Below are 26513 nucleotides of genomic sequence, written 5' to 3'. Positions count from 1 at the left end.
TTTAATAAATTTTGGTATTATAAACTTTATTTTTTTTCCTTAAGTTTACATGTTTGTCTTTATATTACATATTTTCTGCAATCCTGATTACTTAATTCTTTGAAATATTAATCATTTTCATTGATAAAATACAAAGTGGTGCTCCCAGTACAATATTTTTGTAAATGAATATCCGTTTGATGAATTCCTGATTACCAATAACACATGACAAATATGATATTAAACCTAATAAAGTAAAAATGTTTGGTAGTAATACTTTGGTTATTTAGAGCTAAGTTTTTTTTTTCCTAAATGAGTTAAATCTGTACAATACTTTATCAATATTAATTGATAATTCCATCGTCCACAAATTACTCGATAGTAGAAAAAAATATATATTTGTTTTAGAATTTATTTACTCATTTATTTTACTGTTATTCGTCTCTAATGAAAATGTCCTCAAAACAAGAATCTAAATATTCAGTTTCATCATTTATAGCCACATCATCATCAGATTGTTATATAATAAAATTCTTAGTCTGCAACCACACAGTAAATTTAATTTACAATAACAATGGTAATAATTACGTGAAAATTGGTTTTAATTCACCCAAAGCCAACAGTCCGAAGAATAAAAGTAACACTAATACAAATTTACTAATATATCGAACAATCTTGTATGATTTTAACTGCATACAGAGAAGTAGAGCACAATAAGGAAATGCAAAAATTGGTGACTCTTTAACTATTCTACTTACGAGATAAAAATTTCACGTATTACAATATAGATAATTTGAAAGCTACTGAAACATGATTAGAAACATAAATATTTAAGGCACTTTAAATATATTTTTGAATACAATTTGTTTACAATGTGCTAGTTTCTGGGCTAGTTTTTATTATTCTGTTGTAATTTTAAAATGGAAGACTTCTATGTATTATCTATGACAATATTTTAAAATTTCATACAACAAGTTAATAACCTTCTTTCTTTCCTTGTACAATACACTTTTTCCGCTAAAATATTTCTTAGTTCTGTGACAAGCATTATTACAAACGATATGAAAGTTTTTCTATTACTTACATTAACCGATAATGTTCACAATAAAAAAAGTGTCAATATTTATACTTTTGTTATTTCTTTTGTAAAACTACTACTAATAATACTTCATTGTTAAGGCACTTATTCAATCTAATGGAAAATCATACTAGCCTATTCTTCAGTTCTGGACAGAAAAAGAATGTCACGTAATCTCCTTGCTCATTAGTTTAACAAAGGAAGGACATTGCCAGAATAAGCATCTTTCAGACATTTTGAAGCAGTCGTGGTAAAGTCTGATACACTGTTTTACGTAAAAACTTTACTCCATTAATTTATATGGAGGAGAGGAATTTCAGTAGAAGTTCTGATTTCACACACTTCTTAGCATGGGTTATGAAAGTCTTTATAAAACTAAACTCTTATGTATAACTATTGCTTAAATGGAGTGATGTTTAAATAATGTAAATTTAATAAAATCAACTAGCAGATCTTTGAATTACTTAACTATTTTGATAATAAAAGTAGTAATAAAAGAAAACTTCCGCTGCAGAAAATACGAAATTATTAGAACTATATCCACCTTGTCCAGTTGATATTTATTAAATTGCAATGTAAAATTATAAAGAATATTGCTCCTATCAACATTTGAAATTTAATCCAGAAGAAAACAAAGTAAAAGAATTGAAGCTCGTACAAGGTTGTATTATGATAACAAGAATTATATATCATTAATTGCGTTTGCTAGATAAAAGTTTTACATATCACATTAAGTGAAAGTATTATTGCATTCATTAGATGAACGTTTCACATATTATCTCATTAGGTTGACAAATATTGAACATTTAGAGAACCTGCTAAGGCACACTAGATACATTTTCTTAAATATTTATATACAGTGTACTGATTTTTGTGCTCATTTTAGTATGTTTGTACCTTCAGAAAGCTTCTATATGACAACACTGTAATAAAAAAAAATCAAAACTCCAGCCAAGTAGCTATTTATCCTTACATTGCAAAGTAAGTTCTCCATATTAACATTTCTCACTATGAACACTATAAATGATATAGGATTTTCTGATTAACATATTTATCGATCATATTTATAAAAATAAGTTAATATTTATAAAAGTATACAATATAGGTGTATTTTGGTCTTCAATTTTAAAACTAGATACTTATTATTTGGTATCACTATTAATACAAGGATTCATTCCTTCTTCGATTGAGATATGTTAAATTCTATAATGAGCTCAAATACGTATATTAAATTGTTTCGAGAAATTGAAAGGCGCCTCGTAAGTAATTAACTTAAGATAAAGAATTAGTTATTATACTCCTTGCCATACAAATTCGGTAACGCAAAACATTAAACTATTTTTTTTTTATTTTTTGACTAAAAGAAAGAGATAATATATGATAATGTCCCTTTATTTAATACTTTTCTTCTTATATAAAACAGGTTTCAAGAAATTATCAGAACCTCGAATTGTTATTATATCATTTACTAATAATAAATCAAAATATTTGGCTTTAGTTTCTGGTAAATTTAAACCAAAATTTAGTCTCAATTTTGTCAAAGAAAAAAGCAGGATATTAGAACATAAATTTTGGTTGCAAATATAGGACAAATGCTGTAAGAACAAACTTATTGTAAAATAAATTTGTATTGCAGACTCATGCAGTGCAATAAATAAAATTAAGTGAAAATCTTAAATGTGAGTCATCACTAAAGAACCACTGTAATAGAATTACTTTCTACATGTCAATTTGAAGCATGAATCCATGGCTTTTACATAAGTCCTTCAGCTTATTCAAGAATCCTTCAATTTCTTTTTCAACGGGATTCAACCAAAATAACTCTCGACCATCAGCAGCTGTTCCAATACATTCATAGTCTTTGTTCGTTACTTCGCGTCCCAAAATAATTTTGTCTACTGTTTCAACAATAGCAATAGGATCATGCATATTCAGATCGAATCCATTGGTCCTTCGTAAAATTTGGAACCAAAATGTTGAATTTTCGAACTCTGGAATGGAGCATATCTCGGAGATGTCAGACTCATGCCAATTATTTGAAAAAGCCATGAAATATGACTTAGGTCCATGATTGAATTTTCTTGTTTGTATTTCACTCTTTAAGCCTGTAGGCAGTTCAAATTCGTCATAGCAGGAGTGTAACACAGCTGGTTTGGCTTTTAGTAATTCACATACGGCGTTGAGATTAAGTAGTGACCATTTCTCAAAATTTTCTGCGTAGTGTTCGTTGTTATCTTGACCAAGAAAAGTAATGGACAAATAATGATTTGGTCTGGATACATTGATTTTTGGCTCCATTTTTCCTTTACCTGAATTAAAACAAAGTATTTTATTAAGAAAATACATAAATAGGTACCAGGTAAGATTTTAGAAAATTTATCTTCTTTGAAATCTAAAGATATACAATAGAAGAATATTACAAAATAAAATTGCTATTTATTAGAGAAAGAAGGTTAATTATAACAATGCACCTTTACGACGATATTCACAATATTCTTTCCCAAAATATTTTTTAGGTTTAAAGCCAATTTCTACATCTTCTTCAAGGCCCTGTTCTCGGCAGTATTCACAATATTCTTCGCCACGATATTTTCGAGCTTTAAATCGCTTCCTACATTTTTTACATCTGATTTCTTCAATGTCGTAATCTAATGCATCACCAATCGCATCTACTGCAGCTTCTGCTCCGATTGCTCCACCAATCCCTCCACTAAGACCGCCAATGATACCACCAACAATGGTACCTATGCCTGGAAGTATTGCAGAACCTATTGCTGCACCTCCAAGCGCTCCCGCAGTGCCACCGCTCCATCCACCAGCAACACTTGCAGCTGTTTCCACTGTATTCCTAGTGGTGCCACGTTTGCTGTCTTGATACGCCGAGTAACCAAGTTGAGCTGCATCTACAGCAATTGCCACAGGAGCTGCAACTTTGTTAATCACTTTAGCAGCCTTTGCAGTTGTTGTTCCAACCTATAGACAAGAAGTGAGATCTACTTTTATATTTTGCATTATCTTCACTGTTTATTTTAATGAATTACATTACTCTTTTGTCTGTGAAATGTATTTGATGTTCCAGACAGCATCAGCAATATTTTGAAAGGTAAAGACCCTTGATGTTAAGGAAGATTTCTATGTGCACGCGTTTGCAATTCTTAGTGATCACCAAGGTTTTGTGTTACAGAGTTCACAATAGAGAATGTGTGCATTTTTCAGATCATATTCACGTGTGATTTCTTTGCTTTTTGTTTTTGTTTGAAATATAAATAGTATTGCATTTTAAAATATTGTAGATTCCTCCTGGAACATACAATCTTTTTAGTTTCTGAAAGTTAATGTCATTGATTTTTCACTGCGCCATCTTTTCTTCTACTTAAGGTTGGTGTAAAGGGACAAGTTTTGCCAATAGATGTCACTACGGTCATCGTATCTCTCTCATGTATTTTTTACCTTTCACGAAAATTCACTATTTCCCTTACAAATTTCAACCTAGAAATTTCAAATTCTTAGAAAAGGAACTTCATAACCTATTGAAGGCAACAATCCGTGCCGATTTTTCATTTAGAATTTTCTTCATTGTTGAAACAGTTCTATTGTTAAAGGTTTGGATATCAATCTCAACAATGAAGACATTTCAACAGTGAAGAAAATTCTAAATAAAAAATCGGCACGGATTGTTGCCTTCAATAGGTTATGAAGTTCCTTTTCTAAAAATTTGAAGTTTCTAGGTTGAAATTTGTAAGGGAAATAGTGAATTTTTGTGAAGGGTAAAAAAATACATGAGAGAGATACGAAGACTGTAATGATATCTATCGGTAAAACTTGTCCCTTTAAACCAACCTTAAAGTAGGACACAAAAATAGAATTTAAACCGCATATTTCTTTCTTTGTAAAATACTATTAAACAAAAGCAGTTTTCTGATATATTTTATTTGTATTTTTGCGAATTAAAAGACACTTTCAAATAGTGAAAATATATTTTCATCCCTGACTCTATTAAATAATATGACATCTATGTTATGTTGAAGTTGAGTTTTATTATACTAAATTCTTGCGTGCTTTTCAAGAACCTGATACCACAGTTACAATTGAATGGCATTTTGAGGTTTTAATCAATAAAGTAATTAGAAAGAAAATTCATGATTTGACTTAAATGTTATTGGTTGGCTTATTGAGCTGTAAATGTTCTTCGAGTGAAAGGGTTTCTCCGTTAAAGAGTAATGGAAAAAGAATAAACAGAGATAGTGTTAATTATGACTCCAGACTTTCACACTAGCATTAAATTAGACTAATTACTTCATGCACAGTCGGAAGGTGGAAATTTCTATACAACAAATGGAAGTTCTGGTAAAGATAATATATTAGGTTGTGTGCACAGGAAAAGCGAAAAATCTCGTGAAATAGATTTTACGAAGAAGTGTAAACATTGTGATTTGATGACAAAGAGTAACATGATAGTATTCAATAGAATTAATTCAGGAAGTGTTGGAAGAGAAATGTTCCGACCGATAAGCAATAAAAATTTACGAAAGAAATTATATTGAAGTAAAAATTAGGATTTTCAGCATCCAAAAGCGTTAGTCAAGTCTACATACTTGGAAACAAGTACGTATATGTGTCTTGCGTGTGTATCTCGAATGGTTGTATAAAAAATCAAATTCATGAAGTTTTGTTAGATCAACACAGATAAGCAAACTTTTTTATGTAAGTCTGCTTATAATAATAGATTCTATTCTAAGTCAAGCCTCTGTGTCTGCTGAAAGACCACAAAGATTTTAAGAGAAATCTGGAAGAAAAACACGGACAATATTTTGAAGTTCTTTTTATATATATATATAGAAAATTCACTGATGATTTTTCTTTTTTTTAAAATGAAGATTATTAGCCTAAGGTAAATAATTGGCCAAGTTTTGTAAAGCGCCGTTTATGATGACAATAACTGCTATGATGAAATTAACCTAATATTGATTAAAACAATGTAAGCAATTATGAAAAAGTCAACAGAGGAAAAACAGGAAACGTAAGATAAAAACTGTGGCTTCATGTGGAATGTAAGGGCTTAAATGTAGAAAGGACAGTGGCTAGGTTAAAATATCTTATCACTATAAATACTAAAAGTTAGCGAATATTAGATGCAAATCGTGCTTTCAGACGCAAAAAGAAAAAAAAGCGTGGAAGAAGATACTGTCTTGTGTAAGTGCTTTGCTAGATTCTAGCTCATTTAATTTAATGTAGCTACATAAACGAACAATAGAGTAAGTAAAGGATGACCATAATTCCCTGACTTATCAAATATTGGAAGTTAAGTAGTTGATGTGGACGTTTAGGTTGAGTCTTAAGATCAGAAATAGCGTCATTTCTAGTATTACCTCGAAGCAACTTGACAGCATAATTCCCAAATTCAAAAGTCCAGTAGAAGAATAGGACTTACTTCAAGTGCTCCTGATGGAAGTGGCAGATGTGGATCTTTGGGCAGCTTCGAAATCGATGGGTTAATATTAATATGATTAAAGTCGACACCTTTGTGAGGTTGATCCAGACGAAGTAGCCAGTTACCTTTCGGCGGACCTGGGTTAGCACCTTTAGCCGCCTTTGCTATTTGTTTGGCGCTGAGAGCAGTTTTATCAATTACTTTTACTTTAGTGGCAGTAGATGCATTGAGCTGTATTTTATAGTTTTTCCCAACAACTGCATGGTACGCTTTGCTACCTTTCACTAAACCATTTGTTACTTGAGTCGTCTTCTTTCCCACTTCATTTGAATCATCCATTTCGAAAAAAAGCTTCCTTAAAATGTTTTAGGCTGTAAAGTAAGAAAAAATATTATACAACACAGACTTTATATAGCTAAAAAGTTGAATGAAAAATTTCAGTATCAGTTTCAAGATTTATGTCAGATTCAAATTTTCTTTGGCCAAATGTTCATTGAGAACATTACTTTGTAATAATAGCAATACTAGCAATTCATTTTTTGCAATGTTTACTTGAAACATGTACATAAAACATAGCGAATACAGAGTAACTGCTTAATTTGGGAATAGAGAAACAAGCATTCTCGCAATAGTCTGCCTACAAGCCGTATCTATCACAAAGAAGACCTACCCTCTATCTATTGTTGGTCGATATGAGTCATTTGATTTGTACATTATTGTTTTTATCTTCAGATTTTGTAATTTAACCTAAGCAGGAACCCTCTTGGGTGCGCCTGGGGCTCCCAAAACTGGACTAGACTCTGCCGAGCTGTGAGTCATACCGTAGAGAATTGAGATTTTTTCAAAAATGCTGAAATACGCGTCTGCTTATTTTTTAATGAGTTTACATACAGTTTTACCTTCTGACCTTGACAGGTTCTTGAAAATTCAGTTTTACGCGTAAATTATGACAGCCCTTGTCTCGCTCTTCCCGTAGCATATACATTTTGATCAAAGTAACATGATAAAAACCCTATTTGATGTCAAGTTTAGTAGAAGACAGACTGCCCCTTACCCATGATGCATGGTCATAGGCTGTCCCAGTATCACGTCATCCATAGACCCGTAAAGTTTGCAGAAATTTTGTCGTCTGCTCTTTCTTCTTAAGAGATAGATTCTCTTCATATGTACGTGAAAAATTCTATAGCAAATTCAGGTTTTAAAGTGGAATACAATTTTATTACTTGCATGCGGAATGCAATTAAATTCATAATCATCATAGGTATTCTGCCTTTATTGGCAGGTCACTTGCAGCAGCTGAGAAGCTTCCATGCTCCACGGTCCTCCGCTAACCTCTTCGTCTTCACGTCTGATCTTTCTGTTTTTATATCATCCATTAATTGTAGTCTCCTTCGCCCCTCCCTCTCTTTCCCGCCACCATACCCTCTAGTACGTCCCTCATGATACAATTTCTTCTTAGGCAATGTCCCAACTAGTTTCTCTTCCTCTTTTTAACAATATCTAAAATTATTCTTTTCTCCCCCACCATTTCTAACACCTTCTCATACGTTTTCCGCTCGACCCAACTAATTCTTTCCACTCTTCTCCACACCCACATTTAGAAGGCTTCCAGTGGTTTTTCATCACTTTTTACGTAATGTCCACGTTTCCGCCCCATATAGTACAGCACTCCACACGACGCATTTTATGAGACTTTTTCTCAATTCTTTATTCAAGGTTGCACAAAACAGACTTCTTCCTCCTAAAGGCTGCTTTCGCCATTGCTATCCTTGCTTTTATTTCACGTTCGCACTTCATATCATTACTAAGAATACTACCCAGATATCGAGAACTATTCACTTGTTCTATTTTCTCCCCTCCCACTTTTATAGTTGACTTCTTCGTTCCAATCACCATGGCTTTTGTCGTTCTAACATTTATTTTTCACCCCATATTCTTCAAAGCCCATCCTCACGTTTTCTAACATTTTATTGATTTCCTTTTCAGATTCTGCAACAAGCGCCATATCATCTGCAAATCTTATCTAATCATTCTATCTCCTACCACAATGCCGTCATCATCATATAAACTCTTTTTCACTATCTCCCAATTAAATTAACTATAGGTAATTTGCTGCACAATAATGATCTGCAGTAATGTACTAACTTTTCTATTATCTCTGATCTCTCTATTTCCGTGTGGTCTTGAAATTGTTTTTCTTATCTTTAACAAACTCCAAATTAAATGAAAGTATGGCTTCAATTTTTTTTTTTTTTTTTTTTTTTTTTTTTAGTTCCATAACGCAAGGAAGTTCCAACAGTTTATTTTAGATTTCTTTGCGTGTCAGTGGAAAGAAAGTGGTCCAAACTTACTTTACGCAAATCTGGATTCCATTTTCCATTACACTTACAACACTGAATCCAGTAGTAAGTGGTAAAATAGGGCGCTTAACCAGTGTGGAGCCGAAACGGCTGGTACCGCCATTTTCCACCATTTTAAGTTGGAAACCACATATTTCTTTTTTTTTTTAAAAAAAAAAAAAACTTTCCTATCTTTCCAATTTTTCTTAACATTACTCACAATGGAGTTGGCTCATGGGCCTGGACTTCTGATACGTCCTGTATAATTCTTTAGGAAATAAAAGAAAAAATTCTGCAACTATTATTGCTTTAGGATATAATAAATACAAAGGTCTTATTTACCCGGACATGTTTCTACCTCAGTCCTTCCATATTCGTTTTTGTAAACAAAATTTTACATTACTATTAATGTACAAGGAAAATAATAATAATAAAGAAAAAGACATCTCACTAAACTGAATGCTGTTACATGGGGAAGTAACTCCCTCATGCGTAGTTTTCGGGAAAAAAATATTTTGTAAAACTAAAAATGTATACTGTACAATAACCAAGTCACCTATTACGATGGAATTAATACTGAAGTATATTGTCATCCAGCTTTTTATTGACACTAGTACATGAATCCTCAATCTGTGGTGCGCGAGCCGCTGCTGGGTGGTAACATGACTTATGGTGATATTAATTACGATGGTACGCCAGTGGAAGAGGTTGGTACGCCAGTACATAGTGCATGTTTATAACCTCAAAGTACGATTAATTTAGAACTTCTTTTTTTGTTTAATTACAATATTGTTGAAGAGTGAGGCATTGACATCGAACTGAACAAAATTGCATGCTTGACATTGAATTCTCATGTGTAGTTTTCGAGAAAACCGAAAAGCACGAATTTTTATGACGTTAAAATGTATGGTGTTCATTGTCAATTTGGTGGTTTTTGTTCGTTGGTAATTATGCACTAAATATATAAAAAAAAACTGTTAAACTGCAGTTGTACCTATTCTTATTTGTCTTCTAACGGTCACTTCTAACATAGACAGATTTTGATAAAGATTCTTCTGAGACAAAAGCTTTGTTAAAATTCATAATAAGACCTAGACTTAATAATAATAAATTTTAGACCATTGTTTGTCAAACATTCAACGGTGTTTTCAGACATTTTCAACCAGAAGGATGTAAACCCCTTTGGAGGGAAAAATTACGTTTTCTCTTAACTATTCTTTTTTGTAGGCTGTCTAAATTATAATAATTTGCTTGTTCTGATGAAAAACTTCCTCAGCCTTCGTCTAAATTATTGTTTATATTTTGTAAATTTAAGCATGTTATGTACAATTAATACTTTGCAAAAATAACATTAGAAATCTTTGTCTTGTCTTGAATATATGTGTAAGAAAATTTTAGTAAATAAGACAATAAAAGTATATTGACAACTTGCTAAAATGCTCGTTCTTCGTACCAGAAGGTTTAAGAGAATATTTGAAACCACTTATTTCAATGCTTGTTTGAATCAAAAACAAATAACAAAATCTCAGCTCAACTCGAGAACACATTATGTAATATAAATACAGTTCATACATAGGTGAAGTTCAGATTTTTTTTTTTATTTCTTTTTGACTCAAATACACACCGTAAGGAAGGAAGGGATTCAAATATTTCCCATAAATCTTCTCGCGCGAAGTACGGAAATGCATTTCAGACGATACAGCAGTTACTCTTTGCAAAAAATTTAAATTACTCCCCTTATGATAGGCATTTACACCTTTCTGCTTTACAAGCGAAATTTATGAAAAGCTGAGGAAGCTGTTATCTTGTTTTCAAAAAAGCAGTTTATATAGAAAGTTTCATCTCATTGTAAGGTGTCCAGGGAAATATGCAAACGAGACGCAGAAATTTACACACTTTTATATTTTTTAATTTAATTTAATAATTAATTATTTTTTTAAAGCGTTCCGTTTCTGGCTCGTAGTTACGTAGTATATTTTTTTTATATATGTTCTTAAGGCCTTTGGTTGCGTCTTCACTTAGAAATGTTTCGAAATTGTGTAAAATAGTTTCATATTTTTTTAACAAATGGCTCCGTAATAAATTCTAACATTCCATTACATTGTTACTCTTTAGTTGATAACATTCGTAAGTTGACAATCGAAAGTTACGCGTAGAAGGAAAGAAGACATAACAATGAATATATCTACGTTGATTTTGAAATTATGCCAATTTTGCAAGCGTTTTGTTTTTTCGAATTTAGTGACTCTACTGTCTGGGTAAAAATATGACAGTATTCATGGGATATTAAAAAGTTCGTGCAATCATCCTCCCGAACTATGAACCCTCTCGGACATGCATATGCTTTGTCTCCTCTAAGTTAAGTATTCAATTTTTTTTTTTTTTTTTTTTTTTGATTTGTAGAATATCTTTAAAAAAAAAGTAAATCACTCAAGGTGAAATAGTTCATAAATTTGAGGCAAGTTCCTGCATCTCCAGAGAAAAACAGCAAAACAAATTCAGAAGGAGATTAAAGCAACTTATGGGTACGAAAACCCATCCTATGAAATGGTATCTAAATGGAAAAGACAATTCCAAATTGGAGAGATGACTACTTCGGATGCTTCTAGGTTTGGGAGACGATTTTTCACAGATGATGCTATCATGATGAAGAGAAAATTAAAAAAATAAATCATACTGGAAGACAGGAGGATAACCACTGAAAGTGTTGTGGCTCAAGTAACTGTTAGTTATGTGTCCGTCTGGAATAAAATTCATACCAACTGCATGTTCAGTGGCAGTGCAATGGGTGCCACACCTCCTTAGCGCTTTCCAGAAGAAAATTCGCGAGAGAGCATGAGGGGAAAATGTTGGATCGCTGTGAGTGGAATAAAAAGAACTTTTTTTCACTCGACTAATCACAACGAATGGGAGTTGGATATATCTCTATGACTCAGAAATCTTTCATTTTTATGTCCCACAAGTAGGCCCTTTAGGCTGACATCGGATGACTAAGGCAAGTGGATGATGTAGAATCAGTGGAATGAGAATATGGGAAAAAACAAGAATACCTCGAGAATACTCATGGACGCGATGTTTCCACCACAAACTTACTTGGCCGGGAATTGAATCAGACACCCAAAAACTCAGAAACAGAGGAAACGGGCAGTTTTGCCCACGGGACAAGACGAGAAATAAGATTTTTCTCGTCTCGTCTCGTAAATTTTGTACAAGTCTCGTCTCGATCCTCGAGAAAAGATTTCCTCGTCTCATTTTGTACATTTATGTACAAAATTTATGCTTTAATTTTTCTTCATTTCCTCTGGAAGTTATATGAATCCTTTCGCGTCACTAGAAGTCCACGAAAGGTGTGATATAACGACATTTTAAACCATATTAATTATCTAACTACATTGTGTAATGACTTGCGTATCTTAAAACATTGATAAATGCAAAGGAGAGTCTTATCCTATGTACAGAATCTCTACTTTTACGCTCTCTTCGTAGTGATATTACCACCAAGAAACATGAGCTTGTCGTCTGCTTCGCCATATCGGTAGCTACGGTTTCGAGCGCAAAGATTTACTAGAAAGACAACCCTTCATTTTCTTTGTGTTTTTGTTTTCGATTTGTGTTGCTTTCCTTTGTAATAGCAATTATTTTTCTGGGAAAATCTTTCTATTGTATGTTTTTGAGTACGTGGACGAATGTCATTTAATGTCTCAGAAGGTAATTGAAGACTCACTACAGAAAACAATGTAAGTGCCAAACACAATAGCTACTTTAACAGTAGAGACAAAAGATAGTAAACTGTGATCAAGCGTAAAATATATATATATATACTATTGCTTAGAAATACAACCTAGTATATTAGTCGAGCTAAAACCTTAAAAAAAAAAGTCTCGCTCAACTGGCGCTACGTCTAAGGTTTGACACCACAGTTTGGTACAATGGCTTGTATATAAAAACCTCACGTCAAATTGTGGTATTACTAATTTCATGGACGCCATTTTGTGTTTTGATCACGTTACTTCGGTCTCATGCGGGAGTCGTTGGCTTAAAATATGCATAGCTCCGCTTAGAATGGAGCAATTTAAATAATTTTGGCACCAAATCAAAGACAATGAAATGCTCTACTATATTTAAAGCCAAAAAGTTCTGAACGTGAGCGAAGTCACGTGATCACGGCCCAAAATAGCACCCATAAAGTTAATGATACCACAATTTAAAGTTACATCTAAGATTTGACACCTCAGTTTGGTAGAATTTGGTATATATGAACACCCTAGATAGTATGTCACGTCAAATTGTAGTATAATTAATTTTATGGACGCCATTTTGTGTTTTGATCACGTGAATTCGGTCACGTTCGAGATTCGTTGGCTTAAATGTGCATAACTTCGGTTACAATGCAGCGATTTAAATAATTTTGGCACCAAATGAAAAACAATGAAACGCTCTACTATATTTGAAGTCAACAAGTCCCGAACATGACTGAAGTGACGTGATCGCGACCCAAAATTACGCCCATAAAGTTAATGATACAAGAATTTGACGTTACATCTAACAAGGAAAGGACATGAACCTGTCATCCGGACATTAGAATCAAACCTAGTCCATTCGATAAACATAAAGATATGTTCATGCACAAAAAATTAGGTGCCATGGACAACGGTGTAAGTCCCTGGGTCCCATTAACTCTGTTACTATAAAGAAAATCGTAGACTTGCAGTGAAATAGCTATTGCATCAACACTATTCGTTGGAAAGTCCTGGTTTATAGTTCATTCTCTTCAGCATGAAACAACCTTTCCAGAGGTACTATGTATCGGTGCCCATAACGTACTTGAACAGGAAAAATTGGGAGAATGTCGGGAAAATTCTCTTCAGAAATCCCTCGTACCAACTTTGGCCCCCTCTGGAGTGGCCCCGGGTAAAAGCATACAATCCAAATGTATCTCTGGCGTGGGAGACCCGGGTTCGATTCCCGGCGGGAGCTCATGTGGTTCGGATTCCACGTTAATCAGTAGGTCCACGTCTCATATAGCCTCGCTGCTGAACGGGACGCTAAACTAAAATCAACTCAACCCAAATGTATCTCAAAGAATAGCATAGGAGATAAAAACGTGCCTACCAAGTTTTGTGTTGATGGACAGAATAGGTATGAGGGGGAAAGCGTGTATTGGTATCATTAATCAAACTGTGGTATCATTAATTATATGGACGCCATTTCATATTGGGATCAACGTGATTTCGATCACATTCAGGAGTGTTTAGTTAAAGTATCTATAACTCCAGCTAGATTGGAGATATTCAAACAATATTCGCACCAAATGAAAGATAATAAAATGCTCCTCTACTTTTTTTAAAAAACCCAAAACTCCCGAACGTGACCAAAGTCACGTTTTGATTTCGATTTGATTTTAGTTTAGCGTCCCGTTCAGCAGCGAGGCTATATGAGACGTGGACCTACTGATTAACGTGGAATCCGAACCACATGAGCTCCCGCCGGAAATCGAACCCGGGTCTCCCACGCCAACAAAGTCACGTGATCTCAACACAAAGTGGCGCCCATACAATTAGTGATACCACAATTTGACATGACATACTACCTAGTGTTCATATATAACCCATTCTACCAAACTGTGGTATCAAACCTTAGATGTAGTGTGGGTTGTGCCAATTTCGATTTTAGAGGTCCTGCAGATATTAGCTCCTTGACTCACATTCTATGTAGATGCATTGGTTAATTGTAAATACAGATTTGAACGACGTATTCAATAATAAAATTTATAGTTACAGAATTTACAGCAAATCTTCCACCAGTTGTCAATGGAATAACATAACATCAGCTCACTTGATTGATGTAATGGCGTCAGTGCAAATGCTTAAGGGTGGCAGCTGTATAAATATCGATGACCTCGCAGCGAAGCATTATGACGCAATCACTGTTCCACTAGGTCTTAATGGATGCATGCGAGTCGATTTTGCTTTTGATCAATATAATGAACTGTCAATAAAGACTGGAGAACGTGACCGAAGAGGAGTTTCTATAGGACTGGAAGTCAGGATTACATCAGAAACAACACCAATTCCAAAACAGAGGTCGAAATCAGTAGCGTAGCCAGGAGGTGTGTTTGGGGGGGGGGCCCAAGTGCTGTTATAGGTACATATAGAAAAATTACAAACAAAAAAATATATAAACATAAAAATATATAAAAAATTACATACATCAAAGTACTAAAGTACATTGTCGGACCTCTTTGGGGGGGGGCCCGGCCCCTCCGGGCCCCCCCTTCCCTACGCCACTGGTCGAAATATATTGCAAACCCTAAAAATAAGGTGAATCCCTGTGAATTTCTTACTAACACTTGGTGCAAAATGGTACAAGAGAAGCTAAAGGCAGGACAGCAGGAATAGGACAAGAACAGTACTGTTCGGCTCTAACATCGGACCATGAAGAAGCAAGTACATGCTTACTTACGTGACGTAGTACCTATGATGATAATTTGACGTGACGTAGTACCTATGGTGTTCATATATACAACATTCTACCAAACTGTGGTGTCAAACCTTAGATGTAACGTGAAATTGTGGTATCATTAATTTTATGAGTGCCAGTTTGGGTCGTGATCACGTGATTTCACTCACGTTCGGGACTTGTTGGCTTCAACTATAGTAGAGCAGTTCATTGTCTTTCATTTGGTGCAAAAATTATTTAAATCGCTCCATTATAAGCGGAGTTGTGCACATTTTAAGCCAACGACTCCCGCATGAGACCGAAGTAACGTAATCAAACACAAAATGGCGTCCAAGAAATTAGTGATACCACAATTTGACGTGACATACTACCTAGGGTGTTTATATACAACCCATTGTACCAAACTGTGGTATCATCAAATCTTAGATGTAGAGTGGGTTGTGTCAATTTTGTTTTTAGAGGCCTTTCAGGCATTAGTAAGATGAGCATAGCAACTAGATGAGATTTTATAGCAAACTCACAATCCTCTTTCAGAAAATCGAAGCAGCAACATATCATCGCAGTAACATTCTTCTATCAAGGACACTTAGAACTAAAAGGCCGGAACGTCAAAAATTCTTGAGTTAGGTGCCACTATGTTTAAAAAAAAGAAGAAGAAGAAGCAACGTGTCCTGTATATGTTTCATCAAAAGTATTTCATTTTTCTTTACGTATTCGAAATGTTCGAAGGTTTCAATGAAACCAACCAGTACTGACACATTTACTTTTAAATTTCTTGTTCAATAATACGTAATATAATTACATTAGAATAAAAATACTAAAACATGGGCTAATTTTCTTCCACCATCAAGACCGTTACAAGGGAATTTCGTATAAGGAAAACTATACCGTACTACTCAGCACTAGACCTTGGAACTTCTTTTCGAAGAGCAAGGCTATCGTGAATTCAAACCTACGTAAGAAACTTATTATCAGATCTTTTTTCTGCTATAAAAGTAATATAAATATTATTGCAATATTACAATATTTTGTATCTAAATAGTGCTTCGCAGATTTATGTAGTGAAAATTTTGAATCGAAAAACGTGAATAGTAAACTTCTATAACTTAGTCTGGGAACAATGGTTGAAAAAAGAGGTTCTGTGGGATATATTATGAAACAAATATGAGTGATGACTCAATCTCTTCGCCTTTATGTACAGAATAAGAATTTGCATGGTGATAACCTGGCATTCTGTGCAGAGGGCAGATATTCAATAAAAACAAAATGGCGGAAAATAATCTTCCGATGCTCCTACGTCCAACCTTTAAACCCTTTTATCTCACTACCTAATTAAGCTAAGAAGATAATTTTAAGTCGATGTATTTCTGAAGAATGTAGCTTTCCAGTGATGTGCATTTTGTTCATGTCGGGGATTTTGAGGGAGAAGGAGAGTAAATTAATCTTTTTTTCCCCTGGTTTTGCCCTTTCTACATTTAAAGGTGAGTCTATCACCCCCAAAAGGTATAGGAAGATACAAATTGGTATAAAAAATGAGAATCTGTGTAGCATTAGCTTTCCAACGATGCATCATTTTATGATACTAGAATAATTAGAGGCAGTGCTAGGAATGTCATTTCTTGCACTGGAGGAGCATCATAAGGGACGATTCAAGGTAGTATCGATTATAGACTTTTTCAGTTTGTATTGTATAGATGAAGTAACAATAACATCAATAATAATAATAATAGTAACTGTAATGTTATGCGATTTAAGTAAACTGACATCAGGTTGTGATGGTAGTGTGTTTTCCATACGAGCCGCTACTGTTTAAGCAAGAATCCAACTCAGATTAATGTAGAAAGGAAGTAAAATGGTACTAATAATTCATCGCTTCTGACAACATTACCCGGTAATGTTTGGTGTGCATCGCAGTAACTTTCAGCGGGACGGATACGACATTAGAGAATAATATAAGAGTGGATGCAAACAAAGGAAAAAGGAGCAATTGACTGTTATAATAGTCAAGTATCTGAAGCTGAAATTGACATTGCTGTAAGAAGTATAGTTGTATAAAACCGAAGACTTCGTTTGGCGTGTACAAATAACTGAAACATTCAAAGAAAGCCATTTCTGGTATGGTCCAATGTACCAAACCTACAAACGGGATTACCAGTAATCCACAACTAAAAATAATCGATTAGATTGCAGATAGCGAAAACGACGCAAAGCCTGTATCTTAAATACAGATGTTTCAAATTCAGTGTCTTCTACTTGGGCGAGGTTCACGTCCAGCATAGGAGAGAGAAAACCTATTACAAAGGTTTATTCCTTGCCATTTTTCTCTAGCACCAATAGACCGGTCAATACAACCAACATTCATGAAACATTTTGGAAAGCTTACCAAATTTGTGAACGGTGATGAAAATATGGAAGTTGTGGTAACTGTTGATATGGCTTTATATAAAACACTTAAGCAGCTTGAAGTGGCTAACGATGTTGGTAATGGAAAGTGGCTTTTAAAACCTAGAGAACTACATACAATCATTGCAAAACGGCGAAATGTAGGGCCATACATTGCAGGCAGTGGAATTCCAGAGCTTTGGGTAGAAAATGATATGGAACTGCAACCACAACACAGATCCTTGAAGGAAAACATATTCACACTTGAATAGAAGCACTTCTGAACACAATGTCGGTACTATCAATATTGTTTCTGAATGTGCTTCAAATGAATATGCTGGTGTGCTTGAAGAAGTTAATCGATCTGACAATAAGTTGCTGATTTCCTCAGAGAGAGACAATACACTGAAACATCACAATGTTATCGCTATTTTAAACGAAAAGAAACTTCCAGAAAAGCTGAAAGCCTTTCAGAAAATAGAGAAAAATCGTCACAAATATTTAAGTTTGCATGTATATATATGGATATGGTTCAAACGATGTTACACTTTGTGAAAGCAGTAAGATCTGGAAACTAGATTTTAGCACTTGCATTACAAAGAACTTCCTAAAATATTTCTTCAGTATGGATCGAAAAACTATGGAATGATGATGTGACTGTTCTTGTGTAAATTGATTAGGTCTACTTGAAGAAAACTGACAAATTAACGTAGGGCGAATTAAACAGTGGTAATTGGGTGGTAAACAAAAGCTGTACTCCTTTTACATGCCTTGGAGCAGATGAGGCTTTGGAACATAAACAGAAGAATGAAAGTGCATGGAATTTCTCACTGGAATTTATCTGAATGAAGCAGCAAGAATCAAGATTTTTTTGCAGATCTTGAGTTGATTCGAGTAGCAGAGAAGCTCGAGAACGTTGTAGGACTATCACATTCAGAAAAGAGGGGTCATCATGAATGTTCTTTGGAGCTTAGAAAGAGACAAGAAGACATAGTTAAAACGCTAGTAAGTACACTGAAATCCACGACAAATCCTTTCAACCTAAAGAATGGAAACCTGACACATCTTATCACAGGAAGAATGTTCCCAAAAGACAAAGAGAAAGACATGATCAATGCAAAAGGAATAGGAGACCAGTTGAGAGTAATTTTTATCGAAGAACGAATTTCTAATAAATCTCAATATTTCTGGTAGAAGATGAAGAAAACAAATCACAAAACATGCAAAACTGTTTCTGAAAAGGCCCAACCGTCTTCAAAAGTTAAAGTAGTTGAACTTAAATCAAGTAGGTCTCTGTTTGCAAGACCTCTTTTAGCATCAAGATCAAGGCCTGGTATTGATGTTAAACCTTGCTTAAGCCAATATAAATTTTCAGTTATACCCAAGGCATTTTTCTCTGATGATGGTAAGATGCATCACTGTCTATCAAAGCATAAGCTAAGAACAATTTTGGAAGAATTACCAAGTATAAAAGTATATCAAATGAAAGAGTAACTCAAACAGTTTTGTACGCACGCATGCACATGCATTGTTTCTTTTGTCTGCCGTTAGGAAGAGCAACTAGCAAAGATGGAGACTAGAGAACAGAAAGCCTTTTGTGTTTTAATAAAGACTGAATTTGTAGTTACAGTGCAACCGTTTGTGTGAACAATATTAAGAAGACGCTTGTAATTACGTCCTTATCGTTTGCAGTTGCTACAGGTCTAAAGCCTACAGACTACAGTCTACGTGCCAATTTCGCAAGTGAAATATTCTGCAAAACAATGAAGATTTTCTGGATAGTGTCGTCTTCAGTGATAAATCGGCATTTCACCTGAGATGGGTTGCCACGTTAGAAGAACTTGTAGCTGTCATAAAAAAATCTTGAAACCCTACCATATTTCACCATGTACACATAGTCTTGAAAGGGTCATAAAACATGTTTCTTCATCTTGCAAGGAGTCAAACAGTGTGCAACTTTCTGGGACGTCTTGCTTGCTACCTGCTATCGCCCTCCCGCTGACATAAAGGAAAACCCAGTTTCGCCGCTTCCGAAACAACTGATTCTTTTGGATAGGGAGGGAAAGTGCGCCAAAATACACGTTTTTAATAAGGAGGTTCACTGTTTGTCCACTAGAGTGCAATGTTGCATGAGTGGCGATACCTTTCTTGCTTACAAGAAATCTAAACAGTAGATAGAAAGATCAGGTAGCAAGATCTTTTTTTATGGCAGCTACAAGATTCATGTAAAATGGAAACGTGGCCTAAGAGCTAATGTGAACACTCATAATGTTCGCTTCTGGCGGTCAGCAAATCCTCAGGAGATGGTACAGCTGAAACAAGACTCCCCTAAATTGAATGTGTTTTGTGCTATATGGCGTAAAGTTTATGGGCCTTTCTCGCCTATCGACTAGATGTGTGCCGTGTGACGAATGAATATCACATCGAACACTTGTAGCAAAGACTGTTTGAGGTGCTCTTTTACTTGATGTATTGTTTATAATTGTACGTAAAATGTAATAAGTACTACGAAGACTTAAATCCCCGATATTCATTTTGAAACACCCTGCATTTCTCACCAACAGTGTTGGAAGTAAGATGAGAGAAAATTTTCCTTATAAAGTTATTGTTTACAACAACGATATTATTATTAGTCGAGACTATAACTACTACAACAACACGGATTAGTAGTAAAAAGAAATGTAATCAAATGTGCACTCGTAACCCTTTCGGACCCAGGTGGCCAAAGTGGCACACACGGCTGTGTCACTTTTTTAAATCCGCTCCTGTGTGGACACTAATTAAGGTGGATCACTAGGTGTTCTCGCTGCTTTGCTAAACGCTGCTTGAATAGTGCGGTGTTGCTAGGTAGTGTCGAGTGTTTACTGGTGTCAGATAATAAAGGAAGTAATCATGAAATTCTGCTTGGATATTTACTGGAAAAATTAGTTTCTGACCCTTACCGCAATTCACAGCTTAGTTCTGCTTCTCGAACTGCAACGCTAGAATCCAGGAATTAAACGTACAAATTTGGCAACAACGCATTATGGTGTTCTACGCAAATTTCTTCTCAAAACCTATTTCCTTAAATGTAAATTAATATTTAAATAAAATGTGAAACATAACACGAAAACCGGTCAAACAATATATCTATTTCGTAATAAGATCGTTATTTTAAAGTACTTTACACACTCAAACAAACATTTCTGGCTCAGTGGTAGAGCGTTCACCTCTGGTGCTTGGGGTCCCGGGTTCAAACCCTGCTCCCGCCAAGTGAACTTTGTGGTGGACAAACACCGTGTGCGTGGGTTTTCTCGGGGTTCTCCCGTTTCCTCCCACATTCTTCATTCCACCATTTCATTCATCTCTCATCATCACCGTCTCCTTTAGCCTAACCAGCATAACCGTGGGACTTAAAAAGTTCATTTCATTTCATTTTCAAACAAACATTTCATAAAATTCAGCACTTCCAGTAAGATCTAACAGCAAGTATCATCTTGTGTGCTCATTGTGAAACGAATCAAATATTTCCTTTTATTTGTTACCTTTTTCGGTATCAGAAGGCACAACCAAAGAATAGCTTGGTTGTAGCTGAAACATAACTCTATCTTATAGTACAAAATTTATAATATGTAACGTTTCATTGCACAGTAGTTAAGGCAATGAGCTAAAATATGTACTGACTTCCGGGTGGTGATCCACCTTAAGATATCGTGATATTATTTTTGCCAAATATGGTTGGACCATAGTTTAATATACTAATTTCTTTTTCTTCTGGGTGTCGAAATTCCTTCTCAAATTTCACCCCACTCAAAAATTCGATAGTTTTCGAATTTCCTTTACTTCTTTTTTCCCTGTAGCTTCCTTCGTTGTAGAGATACCTCCTTAAGACTTGCCAGTTAGATACCTCGGATGGATGCCTAATTATTGACATCAATTGGACGGGCCTCGCGCAGTGTTGCCAATTAGGGAAATTAAAATTTCCCTAAATTTGGGCAAAAATTCGAAATTTTTGTTTATAAAACCGTACCTATACGCCCGTGTGCAAGTCAACTTACGCCAGTCGAACATTTGTCCTTACTGAACAAGCGCGGGTACAAATTGTTACAATGCGGTATTTAGGGGGCGCACGAAAAATTCGTATTTAGGTTCTAACCCTTGATTTTTTTTAGTTTTTCCCTACTTTTCTGTTTACCGTAATATATTTTTGGTAATTAGAAGCTTTGTTCCTTAAATTTCGCCATGATACTTGTAGGATATATTAGTGGTGTAACAATGTTCAATTTAAGATAGTTTGCGTCTGTCTGGTAGCAGTGTTTCCAGCTACAGAAAACTTTAATTCCATATTTTAGGGGGAAATTTTGGGAAAAAATTATTTTTTGTTCTATTGTTTCCCTCTTGTTGGCTACATTCGAACAAACCTACCAGTGTCTAAAAGCCTCGTTCTTAGCCTACACAGCGCACCATAAAAAGTTTCTCTACAATAATTAGGGGAAGTACAGTTGAGGTTTATAATAAACCATCCGAGGTAGAATGAGATATTTTATTTTAATTTAATGCTTACTTTATTAGATATAGCCATGATACTTGTAGGATATATTCTTGGGGGTACCAAGCTTTATTTTCAAATAGTTTTCGTCTGTCTGATGGCAGTGTTTCCAGCCAAAACAATTAATTCCCGATTTTAGGTGAAACATTCAGAAAATTTCTCTTTTCCCCTCTATTATTTCCCTGTCGCCGGCTACATTGAAACAAACGTACCACTACCTGAAAGCTTACTCTTTGGCCTACAGAACGCACCATAAAAAGTTTCAATAGGATAATTAGAGAAGCTGTAGCCCCAGTATATCTATTGATTTTTGCTTCTGAGGCGTAAAAGGTGTCAAAATTTCATATGTATGATGACAGAGAATTTTTTCTTTCCCTCTTTGAATGAAAGCCAGCGACTTCAGGATCTCACTGTACCTTGTTAACACACCAAAGATTTTTTTAGGTGTCTTGAACCCATATAGCAGCAGCGGTGCTAAATACAAAAAAAATTGAAATTCGGTTAGGGATTTTTTTGTGAATTTTTACCCCTACATTTCCCTCAATAATTTCCCACCCGTTAGTAACACTGCAATGCAACTTACACCAAAAAATAGCCACATCTATTTTCTAAAAAAACAAGGCCTTAACTGTATCAATCGATTAAATGGTTTTTGAGCAATAAGTCACTAACTGAAAATGTAGGAAAACAACAAAAATGACCTGGGTCCGAAAGGAATAATCACACAATTTTGCTCGTATAGTTACAAAGAAACGAACGATTTGTAAGTTACGAGGGCTTCGACTCAAGTTCTGTTGATTATTTCAATAATGTGCAACATAAATCAGTAACTAATAGTTGCCAAAAAAAAAATGAAAAAAATGAAAAAGAACGATGTTTTTTTTGACAATAGATACCACATCATTTTACGGAAGAGGCAAGAAAACACAGTATCAGAAGTGACTAGAGCTTCTACTGCACTGGCCAACGAGAATATATAAATAGATGAGGCGATTCCATCATTAGAAAGGTATGTCCTGCTACTGTATGATAAGTCATCGATTATTGATTCTGTAAACGAAGCTAGGAAGTATTTATTTACAAAGAAAAGAAGAACGAATTAATCAATCTCACCTACTTAAGACGCGCTGACTCAACATGTTCGCACACCCTCTTATCAGTCTATGACAGCGTTTCCCAACCTTTTTCAACTTGCGGCACACTACGGGTGTATCTTGAATTCTCGCGGCACACTCATAGATATTATTATTATTTGCAAATATAAAATACCATGGTAATTTTTTTCTGTGATTACTGATCTCCTTCTCACAGAGATGAAAGCTCGATCACTGGTTTTCCCCCATGCTAATTCATTACCGGTATACTTTTATTCTAATTTTAAAATAGAAAACAATTGCAATGAAATATAGGACTCAGATTTTTAAAAATACGCTTTCTTATTCGAAAACTGTATCCGACCTTTCACTAAGAACGAAGTTCACTAAATAACGAACGAACAAACAAATGTCTTGTACTTTTAACTTTGCTGTTTTAACCAAAACCGGTGCATATTATTGCTTGCGATGCGTCGAAGTCAAAACACACTTGTTGAACACACCTGAAAGTATTGTTTTGTCATTCACGTGGGAATGAGTGTTTAACGAACGTTCACTTGACGCGTACCGTACAAGTGCTTCCATTTCTCGGTGTTAGTATGACTTTCAATTGAAGCGTAACATAGCAGCTAACCGTGGGAATGTGTACGAGCCGAAAAACTGTCTGCTACACAATAATAGATATAGAATAATATGTTACAATTTCAGTAATTTTTTCCACGGTAGAAATTCATAGTAATGTGAAATACAAAAATATATTTTTTCCCTATGTCTTTCAATTTGGTTGCTATAGAATTAATAATTTTGTTCCAATTTCCTCACGGCACACCGATTGGGAAACACTGGTCTATGATATGGGGTCAATGTTTGAAATCACTCCATGACCTTCCCCACTCCAATTGACTTCGTGAAGTTGGAAAGAAAATGAAATCAAGTTAACTCAGCAGTGGACCACGATCCTCATTGCTGCAGAGATATGTTTGGAGTTGTTAAATGCGGTTGCAAGAGGATATGCTCCGAGAATCGATGTAAATGCCGGAAGTCTTCATTGATCTGTACAGTACTTTACTACTGCGAATGAACTGTTTACTTTTGAATCGAGTACTTTTTTAAAACTTCTTTAGCTTCTGTATTTCCTTTTAGCAATTACTTTATAGTGTAAATAAGGTTGTGATGGCGTATAATGTTGTTAATGACAGCATTACCCTTGTAAAGCAAAGATGATGGTATTTTACTTATATCTGTGCTCATTTTAAAGGTACTCTTATGCTATAATTAAACAATTCTTGAAATCTGACACTAGCGACCATTATTTTCAGCTTAATTGATTTCTGATTATCTTTTCAGGCATACAATTTGACAGAGCATGTGAGGGATCAAACACTTTTAGGACTTAAAGTTGAAGAGCTATCCTTGAATGTAGGCAATCCGTTATAAAGACTGCCCTCTTTTAACCGAACAGCATCGACATTGTTTGTAGATTTAGTTAATGATTGACTCGTACCATTTTTACATATTTTGTGTCGTAGGAGATACGTTGCCGAAAGCCTAAGCAAATGCAGCAAATAGTAATCCAGGTTACTCTTTAGAGCTCAAAGAATATCTGTGTGAAGTGTGACCTTTTAGTCATAAAATGTAGAATTAAACCTCTTAACCGCCGGACTATTATGGATTTGGACTGCTCAAAAGGGCTTTAGGCAAGAGGATGTGGCAACTAAGAGTGAACGCTGGAAAAATGTGAAAGAGAAATGAATCAAGATCCTCCTTGTAGTTCTCAAACAGAAACCATATTGCTGAACCATTCTGAATTATAGAGAGTATAGCGAGTACTGCCGCACTTGGCGCGACGGATTTTCATATCTATTTGCTAAATACAATTTGGTCATAAGACGCACATGGAACTCTCCAATAGTATTTAAATAACCTGCAATACAGGGTGGCCCAAAAGTAAGTACACATCCCTCCATTGATAAAGTATAACATTCTAGTTTATGGATTTATTTGCTTCGACTGTTCCGCGCTTAAGTTATAAGTAAAACAACGTTAATAACAAATAATAAAGAAACTAGGTCTATCTGTTTGACAACAATGAGAAATGATATAAAATACGTGACGGGACTGTATACTTTACTTTTGGGCCACCCTGTAGATAATCAAGAAAAGTAAACATAAAAAATAAATGCATCTGAGTAGTCATTTGAATAAACACCAGGGAAATTATTTTATAGAAATAAGAACTCGAAAATCGCAATGAAACATTGAGAGGGCCTCCCCATTACAACAGTATTGAGGGGTTATGGGGTCTGAGCCGTAGGTTCCGGAGCCTATGCTGAGTAATTATTTTCGCTGTGTACTTATTTTCCTCATTAATGAATTTGCTGTTTCAAACTTTGTGTACCGATATGTCCGAACTGAGAACATAATTGGTAAGAGGTTGCTGGTAATTTTACTTTTCAGACTTGACAAACTTAACTCAAAACCTGCTTTTGACATGCACCGCTTACAATTATACAAGTCTTCCTTTATTATATGGCATATTCAGTAATACAACTTGCAAAATTTACTCTTTAATTTAAAAAGTCGGAAACATAATTCAAAATCTGACAACGGAAAGGTTTTTTTTTTTTTTTTTTTTAATGAAAGGTTCTAATAAAGTAACATTAATCTTAGCGTTTTCATAGTGAAGATAGCAGTGGGGATTTGCGATTTCTCCCAGAGGGATTAGGTGTGCGAAAATAAAATTAAAAAATAAATTCAACAGTTCACTTGAAATCAATTTACTATATACGGTTATCATCCACCAACGCACCAACCCGTTCGTCATTTTTACTTTTTTCCCTCTTATAGACTGCGAGGCTACACAAACGCTACACAACATGTAATGTATATTAGAAACATGCATAAGGATTACTTTAGGCGTATAGGGCCTATATATAATATACATATGGTTGAAATTTAGTTTTAAGTAATTAGGTTAATAGACTGAAGACTGGCTTATTACCATCTGTTGGTTTTCAGTTTCAAAGAAAGAAATTGGATACTTAGAATAACATATTTAGTAATTTTCAAGGAAGGGCCTTTCTTTGTTGAAAATGGAAAGAAAATCCGAATGTTACTTACAAATAAAATTGCTCACAATACTTCTGTGTCGAATTTGAGTTCTGATTGCTTGGAGAAGAAGATGGACCATTCCACGTCGAGCTAAGAATGACAGATGTTGATG

The 26513-nt window shown here is 34.8% G+C and overlaps 1 protein-coding gene across 1 annotated transcript; it reads right to left on the bottom strand.

Annotated features, from left to right (window-relative positions):
• LOC145675572 (uncharacterized) lies at positions 1-26513 on the bottom strand. The gene is made up of 3 exons (XM_081746092.1): positions 26411-26513; positions 6489-6859; positions 1-4030 (listed from the first exon to the last, which is right to left on the bottom strand). The coding sequence occupies exons 2-3, from the start codon at positions 6825-6827 to the stop codon at positions 3515-3517; spliced, it is 855 nt and encodes a 284-aa protein (XP_081602218.1). The 5' UTR covers positions 6828-6859; positions 26411-26513; the 3' UTR covers positions 1-3514.

This window comes from Thermobia domestica, chromosome 2, assembly GCF_964235325.1.
Source record: "Thermobia domestica chromosome 2, izTheDome1.hap1.1, whole genome shotgun sequence".
Lineage (NCBI taxonomy): Eukaryota > Metazoa > Arthropoda > Insecta > Zygentoma > Lepismatidae > Thermobia > Thermobia domestica.
This window is presented reverse-complemented; position numbering and strand designations above follow the sequence as displayed.

Coding starts and splice junctions, on each gene's coding strand:
- LOC145675572 (XM_081746092.1), bottom strand. CDS start 6,827: ATGGATGATTCAAATGAAGTGGGAAAGAAGACGACTCAAGTAACAAAT. Junction 4,031..6,488: donor TTCCATCAGGAGCACTTGAA/GTAAGTCCTATT, acceptor TCTTGTCTATAG/GTTGGAACAACAACTGCAAA.